This window comes from Lithobates pipiens, unplaced genomic scaffold, assembly GCF_037356315.1.
Source record: "Lithobates pipiens isolate NorthernLeopardFrog02 unplaced genomic scaffold, aLitPip1_a1.2 Scaffold_10, whole genome shotgun sequence".
Taxonomy (NCBI): domain Eukaryota; kingdom Metazoa; phylum Chordata; class Amphibia; order Anura; family Ranidae; genus Lithobates; species Lithobates pipiens.
The window spans coordinates 219,081,104-219,099,821 of NW_027507686.1; the positions used below are offsets into that span (position 1 = coordinate 219,081,104).

The 18,718-nt window shown below is 42.9% G+C and overlaps 1 protein-coding gene across 2 annotated transcripts in view; it reads left to right on the plus strand.

Annotated features, from left to right (window-relative positions):
• The window catches only part of LOC143940196 (low-density lipoprotein receptor-related protein 4-like), an 80,178-nt gene that overhangs the window by 22,721 nt on the left and 38,739 nt on the right, over window positions 1-18,718 (plus strand). For both annotated transcript variants that reach the window (XM_077461337.1, XM_077461346.1), the window contains exons 20-21: window positions 5,004-5,091; window positions 6,736-6,877. In XM_077461337.1, the coding sequence (XP_077317463.1) occupies window positions 5,004-5,091; window positions 6,736-6,877 (230 nt within the window). The remainder of the gene's footprint in view (window positions 1-5,003; window positions 5,092-6,735; window positions 6,878-18,718) is intronic.

Here is an 18,718-nt window from a genome sequence, read left to right on the forward strand (position 1 = left end):
GTTTTATTTAAACATTTTTTACACTTTCTTTGTGAAATGGTAGGGGTACTTTTGTACCCCCTTACCATTTCAAACAGGGGGGGGGCCGGGATCTGGGGGTCCCCTTGTTAAAGGGGGCTTCCAGATTCTGATAAGCCCCCCGCCCGCAGACCTCCACAACCACCGGCCAGGGTTGTGGGGATGAGGCCCTTGTCCTCATCAACATGGGGACAAGGTGCTTTGAGGGGTCACAGACCCCCAAAGCATCCTCCCAATGTTGAGGGCATGTGGCCTGGTACGGTTCAGGAGGGAGGGGGGGCCGCTCTCTCGTCCCCCCCTCTTTTCCTGCGGCCTGCCAGGTTGCGTGCTCGGATAAAGGGTCTGGTATGGATTTTTAGGGGGAACCCCACGTCAATTTTTTTTTTTATTTGACGCGGGGTTCCCCTTAATATCCATACCAGACCTGAAGGGTCTGGTTATGGATATTTAGGGGGAACCCCACGTCAAATTTTTTCTTAAATTTGAGGCAGGGTTCCCCTTAATATCCATACCAGACCTGAAGGGCCTGGTAATTGAATTTGGGGGACCCTCACGCTTTTTTATTTATTTATTTATTTATTTATTTTTTTTATCAATGACTTTCAATGAGTGTTCTCTGTATTACGGGAGCCGACAATTCATAATAGCTGCGAGTGATTTTAAAGGACTTTTTTTCCTGCATAAATGACACTTTGTGCAGGGACAATTCTAAGCACGGGAAACATGCGCCCCTTCACAGGCATACTATAGACAACCCCCCCCCCTACGAAATTTAAAGGAATATTACACTTTTATTGTTTCACTTTAATCATTATTAAAATCACTGCTCCCGAAAAAACGGCAGTTTTTAAAACTTTTTTTTGCATTGATACATGTCCCCTGGGGCAGGACCCGGGTCCCCAAACACTTTTTAGGACAGTAACTTGCAAATTAGCCTTTAAAATTAGCACTTTAGATTTTGAACGTTGGAGTCCCATAGACTTTAATAGGGTTCTAAAGTACGCTATATAGTTAGCTCCGTCGAATCTTCTTTATACATTCGACAGACACCATAAGCCTTCCAAGACAGATTCGACCGTAATTCATGTGGATTTTCGGACGAATGCAATTTTTGAACGAAAAACGAAATAAATAAAAACGAATTTCGGGAGTAACTAAATAAATTAAGTTTTCAGACGAAAACGAAATTCCGAAACGAAATATTTTACTCTGCACATGTCTATAAACTACTGCAATATTGGTTATCTAGAAGGATATACAAGCCTCCTGCATGTATAATTATCTGTCAAATGTCTCCCCTCTGTCTGCTATGAGACCCAAAAAACTGCAGATTCTGTGGGTGGGTCTTTTTTCCAGGGCTCAGTGGGTGGAGTCGTGATGTCAGTAGATTCCCCGCCAACTTCTACACTCCCCTTATCAACATGTATTTTCTCCTGTGTATTTCTTACACTGAACTTCTGCTATGATCACTAACATCCAGTCAAAACCCAGAAAAGTCCCCACATGACTTCAGCATGCCAAATCATGCTGAGGTGGGGAACAGCCAATCCTTGCAGAGCAGCAGAAGAAAGGAGTGGGAGGGAATTAAAAAGTAATGCATGTCTTAGGCTAGTGCATGAGATATGTAAATCACCCTTCACTCACAGCAAGGGGGAGGATTTGACAACGTTTTTCTCTGTCAAGATTTATCTCACTGAACAATAAAAGAGGATTGCTCAGAGCTGGATTAACTTTGTGCCAAGACAGGGCTCAAATGATAGGAAACCTTATACTCTACATTATGACCTCAAAAAAAAAGAAAAACGGTGTAAGTTCACCATTTGACAAAAGAAAATGAAAAGGCAATCGAATACACGAAACCACCCACGCTCCCACGGTCCTCGCTGCATTTACCGCTGAGGATGATTAGCTGGCACTGCCCACACAGCCGATGCAGCAGTCTGGAGATTTGGAAGCTGCAGTCTTCTTCCCCTTCTTTCCTTAGAACCCTTTCACACTGGGGAGTTTTTCAGGCGCTTTAGCATCAAAAAAAGCGCATGTAAAGCGCTTGAAAGAAGCCTCACCTGCAATCCCAATGTGAAAGCTGAGTGATTTCTCACTGAGACCCCTTTCACACTGGGGTGTTTTTCAGGCGCTTTAGCTTAAAAGAAAACGCCTGTAAAGCACGTGAAAGAAGCCGCAACTGCAATCCCAATGTGAAAGCCTGAGTGCTTTCACACTGAGGCGCTGCGTTGGCAGGGCATCAAAAAAAGTCCTGCAAGCAGCGTCTTTGCAGTGCTTTTGGAGCAGTGAATACACCGCTCCTAAAGCGCCCCTTCCCATTGAAATCAATGGGAAGCGCCTGCAAAATGCCTGAAAAGCGCCTGCAAAGCGCTTTTGGCATCGGCGCTTGGTGGGCGCGTTTTAACCCTTTATTTGGCCACTAGCAGGGGTTAAAAGCTCAAGGTAGATGTGCTATCTGACAAACTTCTCAGATCACGAGAGTGGCCAAACAAGAATTGCATATTTTGTCCAGTAGTTCTAAAGATAGTCCTAGATGCTTCCATCAACTTCCAGTTAAAGGCCTCATTCACGCCGGCATAATTTAAATGTACGTCCATGCGAGGGCCTTGTCTACCTATACAGGCATAGCCGTACGATTAGGTACACCGTGTGAAGCAGGCCTTATCAGACCTATAAGATCACCCAGAGTGCAAATTCAGTACCTGACATGTTTTCCCAGCCTTGTTTGTTTTTGCACTTTGCCTTCATCATGCTGACAGCACACCTCTGACACGATCCGAATACGAAGTCATACCATGGGGTCATATCATATATGCTGGGAGGGTGGAGTGGTCACACATAGACCATGAAAGCTTATGCAGATATCCACTCAACGGCCACTTTGTTAGGTACCCCTGTTCAATTGCTTGGTGACCAATTGCTAATCAGCCAATCACATGGCAGAATCTAAATGCATTTAGGCATCTAGACGTGGTGAGGACAACTTTCTGAAGTTCAAGCCAAGCCTCAGAATGGGGAAGAAAGGGGATTTAAGTGACTTTGAACGTGGCATGGTCGTTGGTGCCAGACAGGCTGGTCTGAGTATTTCAAAAACTGCTAATCTAGTGGGATTTTCACACAACCATCTCTAGGGTTTACAGAGAATAGTCCGAAAAAGAGAAAATATCCAGTGAATGGCAGTTGTATGGATGAAAATGCCTTGTTGAGGTCAACAAGGGCAGAATGGGCAGACTGGTTTGAGATGATGGGCGGCAGTAACTCAAATAACCACTCGTTACACCCAAGATATGCAGAATACCATCTCCGAATGCACAACACATGGAATCTTATAGAAGATGGACTACAACAGCAGAATACTACACCAGGTGCCACTCCTGTTAGCTAAGGAATCTGAGGCTACAATTCACACAGGCTCACCAAAACTAGACAATAGAAGATTGGAAAAATGTTGCCTGGTCTGATGAGTCTCGATTTCAGCTGCAACATTCAGCAGGTCGGGTCAGAAATTGGCATAAACAACATGAAAGCATGGATCCTCCTGCCTATAAACGGTTCAGGCTTGTGATGGTGGTGTAATGGTGTTGGGAATATGTTTCTTGGCACACTTTGGACCCCTCAGTACCAATTATGCGTCATTTAAACGCTATGGCCTACCTGAGTATTGTTTCTGACCATGTCCATCCCTTTATGACTACAGTGTACCCATCTTGTGATGGCTCCTTCCAGCAGGATAATGAACAATGTCGCAAAGCTCCAATCATCTCACCACTGGACAATGTGGTCACTGTACTGCAATGGTCTCCACACTCACCAGATCTCAATCCAATAGAGCACCTTTGGGATGTGGTGGATGGGGAGATTCGCATCATGAATGTGCATCTGACAAACTGTGTGATGCCACCACTACCAACTACCTTGCTGAATTGTTGCCACAAAGAATGAAGGCAAAAGGGGGGTCTAACCTGGAACTAACAAGGTCTACCTAATAAAGGGGTCGGTGAGTGTATATTTGGCACTGATGGGCATGCAGATACTGTAATGCAAACACTGAAGTGTTTTTTTTATTTTTATTTTTTTTACAATGGAACATTTTTTTATTTTTATTTTTGTTTTGTTTTTCTGAACCTAGAAACAAAGTGAAAAGAAGAATTTTTATGTATTTACCTGTCCTGCCACCCATGCTCCGGATCTTCGATCAATTGAAGAGGTGCTAAAGTATCTTTAGCAGAGGTGTGGCCGCCTGGTCCCCCAATGTGTGTTGGGGTTCCACCTGCTGGTCACTATGTTGTGACATAGCGGATTATCAGCTGACCTATCTTTTCAAGAAAGCGAAGATCTGAAACATAGGTGGTGTGACAAGCCTGTATTAAAGCTGAACTCCAGGCAGGTAAAAGACAAAAATTGTTCTGTATTCGTCAACACCTCATGACGTGTATTCTTTAAAAGCAGGTATCTCAATTTGACATGTTGTGAGCCTCTTACAAACCCTGTAGAGCAGAGCTCAGACTGGGAGAAGTAGGAGCAGCCCGATGAGCCAATCAGTTGTGCTGCACTGCTCCTTTGCTAGCAAGGAACATGCTGACAGGGACAGGTAGAGAAGTGAGCTCATCAGTCCGCTGCTTCTCCTTTCACTGTCTTGTCACAGGCTGGGAGTGGGACAAGATATGTAAGTGTTTAACTGCAGCAGAGAAAAATCAGATCTCCTATTCTGCTTGACAGGACTGTGATGTGGCAGAGCTGTGTAAATCTCAGGACTGAATGGGCATACTTCAAAACCCCTGTGGGATAAAATGGCTCCCTTTTATTTATTTCACAGATGTATTTAGCAGTTTGCCTTCAGTTATTCCCTATTACTCTTCTTTTGGTGTGTTTTTTTTTTTTTATATATTTTTCTTAATTTTTGTTTCATAGTTGAGTCGCTTTAAAGGAGTTTCTTTAATAAAGGTCTTTTTTTTTTTTTTTTCCATAATCTTTTTGCTTAGGGGACAGACTACGTGTGGCACACATTATTGCTGGATCTCTGTCTCTTCTCTGCTTGCTGCTTCTCATCTGTGCTCTGTTAATCTACCGGTGAGTAGAAGGAAGTTATCGGGCGATGGCAGAAGTGTGATTGGTGGAACATTAAACCTCGTGGGAACTGTGAGGGTGTCCATCATTGGCCAAATCCCACTCCTGATTGATGGCTTAACCCGAAGTGGGGTTATATCGAGAGCCTACAATCGCTAGAATTCTCTGTTAATACACACAGACTTTTCTTGTTGGGGGATCTCCGTGTGAAAGGCTCTTCTGTTAAGCTCTCCACATGTTACAATCTGATTGTACAATCTCCTTTAAATCTACCTATAAGTATGTAGTGCCAGGGCTTGTCTGAGTGGATACAAACTGATTGGGTAATTCAAGTAGGTCCTCATTCTACATAGTTTTGGTAGATGTAAAATTGTACAGAGATAGTATGGTCAGACTGTAGCCTAAGGACCCATTTGCACCAGGTGCAGTAGGACAGTTTCACTGTAAGGCAGGGCAAAATGCCTCACCTCATATCTAGCCAGGGGACACTACTGCGTTGCAGGGGTGTGTGGTAAAATTAAATAGGGGAAAAAAAAATACAAGTCAGTAGCTACAGATACTGTAGCTGCTTACTTTTAATATAAGGACACTTATCTGTCCAGGGATCCAGCGATTGTTGGTACCCCAAGCGGATTCATCAATCGGCTTCGGGTGCAGGGGCTGGCATTGTCAGTAAGGGAAACTTCAGGCTTCACAGCCGGTTTCTTACTGTGTATGCGCAAGGCGCACTTTCTAAATGGTCCCGCCGTCTTGTGGGACCTGTGTGCGTCCCAGAAGGCAGCAGGGAAAGGAGGAGGGGCCAGAAATGCACGTAGAGCAGCAATCTTACCCGAAAGTGGGAGGTGGTACCTGTCAAACCAGTTACCGCTCAAACCACCCCTCTCCAAAAAAAAGTGCAAAATGTGGCAACGGAGGGTGCGAACTAGCGGAGCTCCCCCTTTTGGATTGGTGCTCCACTTTAAGTACAGCATGCACCACTTTTTTTCAGTCCAGCACAGTGCAATGCAATCCTCCCCCATGCACCATGCTGTGGCCAATAGAACTTAATGAAATGTCACTGTATAACATTTCAAAAAGTTTGTTAAAAAGGAAATGGTGATCAGCACAGCTTTCATCATACCGCACTTCTAAAATTCTATAAAGATCATTTAAAGACCCCTGGTAGCTTTTGTAGATGATAGGAGTGCCTATTACTGTAGAGAGAAGCTTGTTGTGGTGGCATATTAGACCTCCCAAATGATGGAGGTGCATGGTATGTTTCCAGAGACTTGGGCTTAGAGAGGGGTGACCTTTAAAGGAGAGTTTTGGGCAGTTGCAGATGTAGAAAGTCAAAGGCTGCCTCTTTGGAGGCTGGTGATATACTCGGTAGAGACCCTGATCTAGTGACATAAACTGTGATGGTGGTGTATCGTTTACTAAAGGCTGGGAAACCTCATCATAACCTATACATTTTATTTGGTTCACTGGGTGTCTTTGATTGTTTGTGTAGGAATACCCATGCTGAATTATGGTGGATAAAACCAACTACAGTCAACCAGTTACCAAATTTCACATCAACATTAGTGTAAAACTATAGTAGAACCAACAACCCAAGGTAAATGTTCAGAGTTCAATATATCCAGTTAATGTACCTTCGTATATTCACAGACATCGCCGTGCAAAGCTGTCAGATCCAGCACTGGGGACCCTTACTTACAGCAACCCGTCCTACCGCACGTCCGCCCAAGAGGTGAAAATTGAAGCAGTACACAGACCTTCCATTTGTCATTTACAGCGACATCGTAAAGAGGTGAGGACTGGGTGTTGGGTTTGCAGTAGTGGATGGATGTTAGGTTTGCTACCGAATGAAAGATTTGTCAAGCTGCAAGTCTGAATTAATGAACTTTGAGTATGAAAGGATTTAGCACTATGTATGTTCACCATATAAGGCATCTTTATGGCTGTTTTTATAGATAAATCTGCATTGGCTGTTAAAGCTGAACTCCAGGCAACAAAGATAGAAAGGCATAAAAGAGACATTAACAATGGGCAGCACACTTTGCGTAGGTGCAGTAGGAAACTGGCTGTGATGTCGCAAGGCCTCACTGCTGGCTTTTCTTATATAAGATGCCAGAACCTGGACCTGAAGTGGATTGCTCAAATGCTGACATTGCTGGATCCTGGTCCTTATATTACAAGTCAGCAGCTAGAGTATTTGTAGGGGGGGGGGGGGGGGGGGCGCTGGAGTTCCTCTTTAATTTTGATACATTTGCGTTTCCTAGTTGAAAATATTAAAGGACAGAATACAAGTGTTATTACTGCACAGAGCAAATAATCCAGTATCCTAATTCTCTGGTTTAAAAGAACCGATTCTGATTGGTTTTCCTAACCAGCCCCAATTATTTTCTGCATTTAAACTATATAGGCGATCCCCAGTTGATGTTTGCTGTATTTGAAGATTCCTGGTGTCAGTAGCATACACATAGGACAAGGAGTGAGCATCATTATGCTTCCTTAAAGTGTTGTTATTTCACCAACGCCATACATCACGGGGTAGGCAACCTTGGCCCTTCAGCTGTGATGAAACTACAAGTCCCATGAGACATTGCAAAACCCTAATAATCACAGGCATGACTCTTAAGGGCAGAGGCATGAAGGGATTTGTAGTTGCTCCGCGGCTGGAGGGCCAAGGTTGCCTTCCCGAGCCATACATGCTCCCCACCTCTCCGATCCCCCCTGCACTTACCTTTGACAGTACTGAGTGGTCAGAGCTTCCTCAGCCGCTCCAGTAGTCCCAGGATTTGAAATCCTGTTCTTCTCCCTCTACTCTGTGCAGCGTTTCTGGGACAGACCAGATTTGATTCCAATTGCTCACCACAGTCACAGTGAATAGTTCAAGTCCATCCCAGAAGTGCTGCACAAAGAGGGAAAAGAGCAGGAAGTTTAAATCCCTGAACTGATGGACCGGCTACAGGAACGCTGACAGCTCAGGAATAGCTTAGGGTCGGGGTTGGCAGGGTGTACAGTGTTAGTTCACCTTTTACAGTTTTTCATTAAAGGTGAACTAAGCATTTAAAGAGGGAGTCTGCCGTTTTTTGTTTTTTTTTAAAAGCCAGCAGCTACAAATACTGCAGCTGCTGACTTTTAAAATAATGACACTTACCCGCCCAGCGCGCCCGCGATGTCTGCACCCGAAGACGATCTCTCGATCGTCTCTCGGGTGCTGCCGCCGCCATCTTGGGTATGGGAATTGGGAAGTGGAGCCTTGCGGCTTCATTTCCCGGTTCCCTACTGCGCATGCGCGAGTCGCGCTGCGCAATAAGGATGGTCCCCGCTGTCTCTGGGATCTGTGTGTTTCCCAGCAGACAGCGGGGGACCTTCAGAAAGGGGCGTAGATTCTGCAGATATCTATGCCAGAAGTGGGTGCAGATACCTGTACTGTACAGGTACCTGCACCCCCCCTCCCCTCTGAAAGGTGCCAATTGTGGCGCCGGAGGGGGGGAGGGTTCCAATGAGCGGAAGCTCCACTTTAGGGTGGAGCTCCGCTTTAAATTCTTTCTGATTGTAAATTGTATTCACACCCCCTCTTGCCCCTAGCTTCCAGTGCCTGAAAACAAGTAAGCTTGACAGCATTGTAACATGTAATAAAGCTGCATTGGCTCAGAGTGCCCAACCTAACTTTAATTTGTGCTGTGCAGGGTTTTGTAGGAAGATGATATAAAGACAGATTTAAGCAATTATGCTAGCAAAATAATAGAAAACAGATGGAAGAGTCCAAAATAATTTTAATAGTTAGGAATGAAGTCACATAAAAACATGTTTTGGGAGCCACACCTCCATCTTTTGTCAGGGCTGAACACTCTGATAAAACTCGAATGAACTCTGATAAATGACGACATCACAGATCTGTTAAAACCAATAATAATCTCTCCTCATGGAGTAATAATGTTACAGTTGCTGAACAGCCCAGACCTTTCCTCTGGTTTCTATGAAGTTCGGGGTCTTCAGCCATCTTGATTGGCTGGCTGGAAGGACACAACTCACATTCATGTAGGGAGTTCATCCTGGCATCAAGGCATGTCAAGAATGTACACTGAGCTGCGCATGCACAACATACATTCTAAAGCGTCTTGCAAGAAGAAATATAAGAAGCCTTTGCTGCAGAGAAGGCAGTAGTATATCTCTAAAGCAATAAAAATCCTTCCAGCCTTCAAGTTTTTCCAAATCAGGGCTAAGTTCTGCTTTAATAGGGTTTTAAACCATGTATTAGTGGAGGGAGAGGAGCTTTGTTTATCTGGAGTTCCTTTTTAATCCAGCACAAGAAATGCATATTAAAGGGTTAGTTTTTTTTTTCCACTTCAAAACTGCCTATGCAGGTAAGAAGCATCTGTAGATAACACAAAAAACACTAAGGAGGGCGCAAACACCAAGTGCATTTCCACCATATGCACAAAAGATACTCAATAAAAAGTGGTGGTGGTAATGCACTAGGCACTTGCGCCCTCCTGTGTGTTTTTCGAGTTACTTTAGAGATTTCCCTGTCTGAGGAAGGCTGCATTGTGACCCCCCTTTGGTTATTTGCATCTCTAGATAAAAACAAACTGCAGCCTTGACCAACACAATGTTAAATAATGCCTCTCTATTGGTATAGACCTGAATCCTGAGCGAAAAACACTCAGATGTGGCGCCCCCCCCCCCCGCCTTGTTGCTATGACCTTGCTAAGACACTCCTAGCTGATTCAAACCCCTCACATGCACCCCCTCTCCCCTGTCATAGTAGTTCTGTACTCTGCAAAGGAGGGGATATTGGACTATACATGTGCAGGGGTTTGAGAGCTTCCTCCTGTGTTGGTGTGGAAAATGGCTGGGAATGTCTTAGCAATGACCTAGCAATGAGGCATGACTGCATTATTCTGTCTCTGGGAGTTGTGCAGCCTCTGGATGTACGTAAATGGCCTACACCTATAGCAAGGCCATTCTCCAACTTCAATCAGAGCTGCAGTTTTTATCTATAAGAGCCCCTTACTTGCATAGTCAGTTTACTGGTAAAGGTAAATATGCCATTAAAGGCTAGGCAGGTGCAAAGATGAAGTAGATGTGTATATTTTCCTTTGTCCTGATGTCAGCCGTTCAGCATGTGTGAAGTAATGAGAGAATGTGTTGCTGTGGATTACTGCGCACTGTTGCTCTTTGCACCATGTTATGTGTATTGCTTTGTTTGAAACCACTGACTCACTGACTTTTCTGGCATCTTTCGAGTTTTGTCACCTGACCGATTCTTGTCACACTTTCTCATCCACTGCAGCACTCTGTCCCTTCTGACAGTCTCTCTCCTTTCCTGTTCTGAGTCCTCTCCCCACCTGCAGGTATTGGTTGTTGCTGCATGTGAGTGACTGCCCTTTAAGTTCCACTCCCATTGCTTTTGAAATGTGTGTCCCCCATTTCTCCCTTTTCGGGTATGTTTTCCAGATGCAACAAGCCCTTGTGTATGAAGTTTCTATGCAGATAACATGGCTGACTTACCATTTACTGCAGTCAGCCTCTCATAGCCTCTCATAGCTGATGCGTGGCGCAAAAGGCTGCACAACACTTGTAACACACAGGTTTCTGACTCTTTGTAGGCAACAAATAGCATAGCTTAAAGTTACTCTTTAAAGGGCTTCAAAACACATAAAGGTGGATGTGGATCTTATATTCTTCCGTCATGGAGCATTGGTTAGGTTTGTTTCCTGAACTTCGGCAACTCTGCCAAAAAGTTGGGTCCCCCAAAAAGCACCGTGACCTTCACTGAGAAATCAAATGAAATCTACGAAGAGTGCCAGTCCTCTTGGCAGTCCATGAGTTTATTTTATCTTGTATCAGCCCCTGAAACGCATTGGCTTCCCATCATATTCTTGATGTTTTAATTTTATTAGCAGTAAATGATTTTCATTCTTAATCCAATTAATCTGGCACTTTATTTTGTTGATTTTCATCAGGGATGAAAAACAAGCAGCAATTTTCTTTAATAATAGAAGCTTTCTAGTATACTCTCCAAAGAAACGCCACTCTCTGGGTGCTGCAGCCATCCAACACTTCTGGGTGTGCCATATAGCATATTCCCTGCTGGCTGCTGTGGTTCCATCCTCCAACCCCCTACATCAGTACAGGACGTGGCAGTGTTGTAAGGGTTGGAGGAAGGCACCAGCTTGTGGATGGAAACTTGGGCATCTCACTCTTTTGGAGGTGTTGGATGATAAAAGAGCTGCACAAACTGTTGGTGCTATATAAATCCAGTATAATAATAATGAAAGGTCTTAGGGTGGCTATGGCACTAGAATAGGAGCGTGGTAGAAGACACATCCCACCGAAATGGTGAGAATAATACCTCTTCTGTCGCGTAGGACCTCCTGTTGGCTTTTGTTACAAAACTGATTGGGCCGCTTTAAATTTAGGGGTTAATCTGGTCATATTTTGGCTCAAATTTTGCCCAATTCCTGGGAATTGGCTGAAATTCAAGAAACCAGTCACCCTGCTGACACCACCCAGTTTGACAAATCTCAAAGTCAGATGATCAGCGACTACAGCCAACCAACTGTATTGGGTATACAATCATAGGAGATTCATCCATCAAGGCTATTTAGCATGGATGGGGGGGGGGATCAATAGATTTTTATCTGTGTATGGTCAGATTTAGGCTCAATAACAGGTTCAAGTATTGGGTTAGGTAAACGGGTAAGCTTGGATCAGGTAAGTGTGATAAATGTTTTTTGGATGTGCCAGGTGTGGTAAATTTATTGCCATTAAAATGTACCGCACCAGTTAAATTTTTTGTAAAAAATTTATGTACGATAGGCCATTGAATCTACTGCCCTATGAAATAAGTTTATGCACAAGTGTCTGAAGTCCTTGTGAGTGTTCAGTTATCAGTTTATTCTTCCATTGGCCTTTTCATGGTTCAAGCATAAGATAGACATATACCTATAAAGATTGATTGCGGGGACCCACACCCATAGGGGTAGAACTTCTATAGAGTTGATTTACTAAAACTAGAGAGTGCAAAATTCTGGAGCAGCTCCTTATGGTAGAAAATCGGCTTCTGTTCCGATGTTTTTATTAAAGTTTTCACAAAAGAGAATACAAAAATGTTTACAAGAAATGTTTAAATTGCATACTAAATAGGTAAATATCTTAATATTTTTTTAAGCATGAAAATACGACAATCAGCTTCTAACTTCAGCTTGTTCAATTAAGCTTTTACAACAATATCTGGAAGCTGATTGGTTTCTTTGCAGAGATGCACCAGATTTTGCAAGCTCCAGTTTTAGTTAATCAGCCCCATAGTCTCCTTCATATGGCACACCAAGCTTGTATGAAAAATTACCAAATGTAAATGGGGAAAGAGTACAAGGTTAGTGAATGCAAGGAATATACTCTGCAGTGTATAAAAAAAAAAAATCTAGTTCTACATGAATCAATTCATTGACTTTTTACAAAGACTAAAGACACAAACCGATTTGGGGCATTAAAATGTTTCATCTCATATGAGGGTCTGTCAGGCATCTGGAAAACATATCCTGATGAGCTGCCAAGCATATCCCTTTTGGAGTCTGGGTCATCTTTTCTAACTGTGTGAGCATGTGGTGTACTTACCAAACGTAAGTTGGATTTGCTATTGATTTTCTGTAGACTCGATTGTCTTGTGTATCACTTGTCTCTGTGCTATTATATCCCTTCTTGACCATTTAGTGTAAAAATAACTGGAGACCAGTAATTGAGGTTCTTAATATTCACATATGTCTCCCATTGTGGAAAGACCATCAGGCTTATGTAACCAGGTGGTATAAAGGGCAGCGGTGATGTGCAACATATAGCAACCAATAATCAGTTTGCCTGAAATGGAATACACACGGGTTGCTTTTTTTGTTAGCGTAGTATGCACTAATTGGAAATAGCGACCACATTTTGTCTAAATTGAAAACAAAATTTTTTGTTTTCACATTTTGCACATTACCAGCACCCTTTTCTCTACTTTAATAAAACTGCTTGCCTCACTAAAATTCAATATGGTGGTGTTAACACCTTTTGCATCTTAATGGACTTGGTAATTCTGAAAGCAACATTTATATTTATGCTGCTAGCAATGTGGGTTTGTGTGTGTGTGTGTGTGTGCCTGCTCCCAAGCTGGTTCTGTGTGTCCATTGACACATAGCGCTCAGCCCCATCTCCCTGCTATGTCCTTACTGGTTGTGATTGACAGCAGCAGGAACCAATGACTCCTGCTACTGCCTTTATGTACAATGCAACAAGAAGGCCTTTGCTTATGTGCACATCGCTGGATGGAGATTGGGCTCAGGTAAGTATTTGAGGGAGGAAAGCTGCATGCAGATGTTGTTTATCTTAATGCATAGAGTACATTAAAGCATTTAAAAAAAAATGGATCCTGTTCCCTTAAAGTATGAATAATTAGACATGTGCAGAGTAAAATATTTCGTTTCGGAATTTCGTTTTCGTCCGAAAACTTAATTTATTTATTCGTTTTTCGTTCAAAAATTGCATTCGTCCGAAAATCCTCATGAATTACGGTCGAATCTGTCTTTGAAGGCTTATGGTGTCTGTCGAATGTATAAAGAAGATTCGACAGAGCTAGTATATAGCATACTTTAGAACCCTATTAAAGTCTATGGGACTCCAACGTTCAAAATCTAAAGTGCTAATTTTAAAGGTTAATTTGCAAGTTACTGTCCTAAAAAGTGTTTGGGGACCCGGGTCCTGCCCCAGGGGACATGTATCAATGCAAAAAAAAGTTTTAAAAACGGCCGTTTTTTCGGGAGCAGTTATTTTAATAATGATTAAAGTGAAACAATAAAAGTGTAATATTCCTTTAAATTTCGTAGGGGGGGTTGTCTATAGTATGCCTGTGAAGGGGCGCATGTTTCTGGTGCTTAGAACTGTCCCTGCACAAAGTGTCATTTATGCAGGAAAAAAAGTCCTTTAAAATCACTCGCAGCTATTATGAATTGTCGGCTCCGTAATACAGAGAACACTCATTGAAAGTCATTGATAAAAAAATAAATAAATAAATTTTAAAAAAAGCGCGGGGGTCCCCCAAATTCAATTACCAGGCCCTTCAGGTCTGGTATGGATATTAAGGGGAACCCTGCCTCAAATTTAAGAAAAAAAAGAAAGGAATTTTTCAAAAGTGTGTTTGTTTTATTTAACCATTTTTTACACTTTCTTTGTGAAATGGTAGGGGTACTTTTGTACCCCCTTACCATTTCAAACAGGGGGGGGGCCGGGATCTGGGGGTCCCCTTGTTAAAGGGGGCTTCCAGATTCTGATAAGCCCCCCGCCCGCAGACCTCCACAACCACCGGCCAGGGTTGTGGGGATGAGGCCCTTGTCCTCATCAACATGGGGACAAGGTGCTTTGAGGGGTCACAGACCCCCAAAGCATCCTCCCAATGTTGAGGGCATGTGGCCTGGTACGGTTCAGGAGGGAGGGGGGGGCGCTCTCTCGTCCCCCCCTCTTTTCCTGCGGCCTGCCAGGTTGCGTGCTCGGATAAAGGGTCTGGTATGGATTTTTAGGGGGAACCCCACATCAATTTTTTTTTTAATTTGAGGCAGGGTTCCCCTTAATATCCATACCAGACCTGAAGAGCCTGGTAATTGAATTTGGGGGACCCCCACGCTTTTTTTTTTTTTATTTATTTTTTTTTTTATCAATGACTTTCAATGAGTGTTCTCTGTATTACGGAGCCGACAATTCATAATAGCTGCGAGTGATTTTAAAGGACTTTTTTTCCTGCATAAATGACACTTTGTGCAGGGACAGTTCTAAGCACCAGAAACATGCGCCCCTTCACAGGCATACTATAGACAACCCCCCCTACGAAATTTAAAGGAATATTACACTTTTATTGTTTCACTTTAATCATTATTAAAATCACTGCTCCTGAAAAAACTGCCGTTTTTAAAACTTTTTTTTGCATTGATACATGTCCCCTGGGGCAGGACCTGGGTCCCCAAACACTTTTTAGGACAGTAACTTGCAGAATCTTTTCTCTCCGTCAAATCTTTTCTCTGTCGAATATTTTCTCTATATAATCTTGGACTAATAGAGGTAAGGTTAGGCACATTCGACCACAGATTCTATAGACAGATTGTTATCGTCAGAGTCATGTCAAATCTCCTATTCTATATCGAACTGTTGTAACAATGAAAACGAAAATAAAGCATTTATTTATGTCGGATCTTTCGTTTTTCGGATTTTGTGCTTTCGTTATCGTTTGTCAAAACGAAAATAGCTGAAATTCGGACGAAAATGCATTCGGACAAAAACGAATGCACATGTCTAGACTTTACCTTATACATGAGCCGCGTGTGGGGAACTGTGTCAAACGCTTTTGCAAAATCCAAGTATACCACGTCCACCGCCACTCCTCTGTCCAAGGTTTTACTTACCTCCTCATAAAAAGAAATCAGGTTTGTTTGACAACTTCTGTCTTTCATGAATCCATGCTGTCTGTTACTTAAAATATTTTTTTCAGCAAGAACTCATCTTTGTGGACTTTTATTAAACTCTCCAGTATCTTCCCAACTAGAGAAGTTAAACTAACAGGTCTTTAATTACTTGATAAAGAATTTGACCTCCTTTTTAGATATAGGCACCACATTGGCCTTACACCATTCCAGTGGTACTATGCCAGTCATTAAAAAGTCCCTACAAATGAGAAACAATGGCTTTGACAGAGCACAATTCTTTTAGGATCTGTGGTTGGATGCCATCTGGTCCACCATTATTCTGTCTAAAGATTTCTGGGCCATATCAATTTTCAGTCATAGTGGTTCATTTGGGGCTTTATCAATATCATCTTCATTACAGACATAAGCTCCCCCATGCTCCTTTGTATACACAGAGCTGAAGAAGATATTTAACCACTTCCTGCCCTCCATATAGCAGAAAGACGGCCACAAATTGGTTTACGTTATCCTGACTGGGCGTCATATGATGTCCAGCAGGATAAGTTGCCTGCGAGGGGTGCACAGCGCTGCGTGCGGTGGTGCGGTGTGTCATTTTGACAAACAGTATCTCTGATCTTGGTAAAGAGCCTATGACGTAGGCTGTTTACCATGTGACCAGCTGTGTCCAATCAAGAATGCTTATCAGTGCTCATTAGAGATGCCAATCAGTACCCATCAGTAATAGCCATCAGTGTCACCCATTAGACATGGGTGCCGTCAAAAAATTTGTTTAGTTTTGTTTTGTGTCATTCTGTACAAAAAAACAAAACATATTTCGGAATTTGTGTACGAAATTCAATTCGGATTCGTACGAAATACAAATTTTTCGTAAACTTTTTGTTCAAATAACGAAAGTTTGTTATGATGAATTTATCATTATGAGGGGTTCTCACCATCCCTGTGCTGTGCTGACTTCCTGGGGTTTTAACCTTTAGTTTTGTTAACAAACTTTCGTTATTTTTACGAAAAGTTATGATGAAATAACTTTTAGGTTTGTTAAATTTTGTAACAATTACTAATGTTCGTTATGATGAATTTATCATTATGAGGGGTTCCCACCATCCCTGTGCTGAGTTCCCAGGTCTATACACCTGCTGTGTGCCCATTATGAGGGGTTCCCACAATCTCTGGGCTGTGCTCACTTCCTCTGATTGGTGAACAAAACCAATCACGATTCTGTTAATTTGGATCCAAAATTCCGAAATTTGTTAATGAAATTCGCAAGCATAGAAATTCCCATAGGGTTCCCACCATTTTCGTTATGATTAACGAAACCATTTTCGTTATGATTAACGAAACCATTTTCGTTATGATTAATTTATCATTATGAGGGGTTCCCACCATCCCTGTGCTGAGTTCCCAGGTCTATACACCTGCTGTGTGCCCATTATGAGGGGTTCCCACAATCCCTGGGCTGTGCTGACTTCCTCTGATTGGTGAACAAAACCAATCACGATTCTGTTAATTTGGATCCGAAATTCCGAAATTTGTTAATGAAATTCGCAAGCATAGAAATTCCCATAGGGTTCCCACCATTTTCGTTATGATTAACGAAACCATTTTCGTTATGATTAATTTAGTATTATGAGGGATTCCCACCATCCCTGTGCTGTGCTGACTTCCTGGGTTTTTAACTTTTAGGTTTGTTAACTTTTCGTAACAATTACGAATTTTCGTTATGCATTTGGATCCGGAATTCGTATGCATAAAAACTCGTATTTCGGATTCGTATAAATTTTAGTTTCATGCGAAATTAACCGCACATGTCTATCACGCGTCAGTGCCACCTATCAGTGCCGCCTATAAGTGCCTATCAGTGCCCATCCATCATTGAGGTATATCAGTGCCACCTACCAGTGCTGCATATTAGTGCTGCCTATCCGTGCTCATCAGTGCTGCATATTAGTGCTTCATCATCAGTGCCCATCAGTGCAGCCTCATTAGTCCTCATCAGTGAAGGTGAAAACTTACTTATTTACACAATTTCATAACAGAAACAAAGAAAAAACTTTTTTTCTTATTGGTTTAGCAAAAAATAAAAAAAACACCAGTGGTGATCAAATACCATCAAAATAAAGTTCTATTTGTGGGGACTTTTTTTATCTATTTTGCAAATTTTTAAATCTATTTTGCAATCTTCAGTTTTGCTTTGCTTTGCTTCCAGCCCAGACCCTTACAGCACAAACCCCTCAGTACAGACTCCTCTTCCAGCACAAACTAATCCCCCAGCATAGACCCCTCAGTACAGATGGACCCCCGAAAAAAATCTCCTCCGTAGAAACTCACCATAGCACAGACCCTATAGTACAGACCCCTCTCCAGCACAGACTCCTCAGGACAGACCCCTCCCAGCACAAATCCCTCAGTACAAACTGCGCCCAGAAAGACCCACCCCAGCACAGACAGACCCTCATGCCCACTTTTGCCCCACCCAGGTACAGAACCCTCAGTACAAACACCACCCTCAGGCACTAATGTTGGATGAGAAGGCCTCCACTCTAATTCATCCCAAAGTTGTTCTATCGGGTTGAGGTCAGGACTCTGTGCAGGTCAGTCAAGTTTCTCCACCCCAAACTCACTCATCCATGTCTTTATGGACCTTGCTTTGTGCACTGGTGAGCAGTCATGTTGGAACAGGAAGGGGCCACCCCCAAACTATTCTTACAAAGTTGAGAGCATGAAATTGTCCAAAATGTCCTGGTATGCTGAAGCCTTAAGAGTTCCCTTCACTGGAACTAAGGATCCAAGCCCAACCTCTGAAACCCAACTCCACACCATAATCCCCTCTCCACCAAATGGTTTGGACCAGTGCACTAAGCAAGTTCCATAAAGACATGGATGAGCGAGTTTGAGGAACTTGACTGGCCTGCCCAGAGCCCTGACCTCAACCCGATAGAACACCTTTGGGATGAATTAGAGCAGAGACTGCAAGCCAGGCCTTCTCAACCAACATCAGTGCCTGACCTCACAAATGCGCTTCTGGAAGAATGGTCAAACATTCCCCTAGACACAAACCTAAACCTTGTGGACAGCCTTCCCAGAATAGTGGAAGCTGTTATAGCTGCAAAGGGTGGGCCAACTTAATATTGTACCCTACAGACTAAGACTGGGATGCCATTAAAGCTTATGTGTGTGTAAAGGCAGGTGTC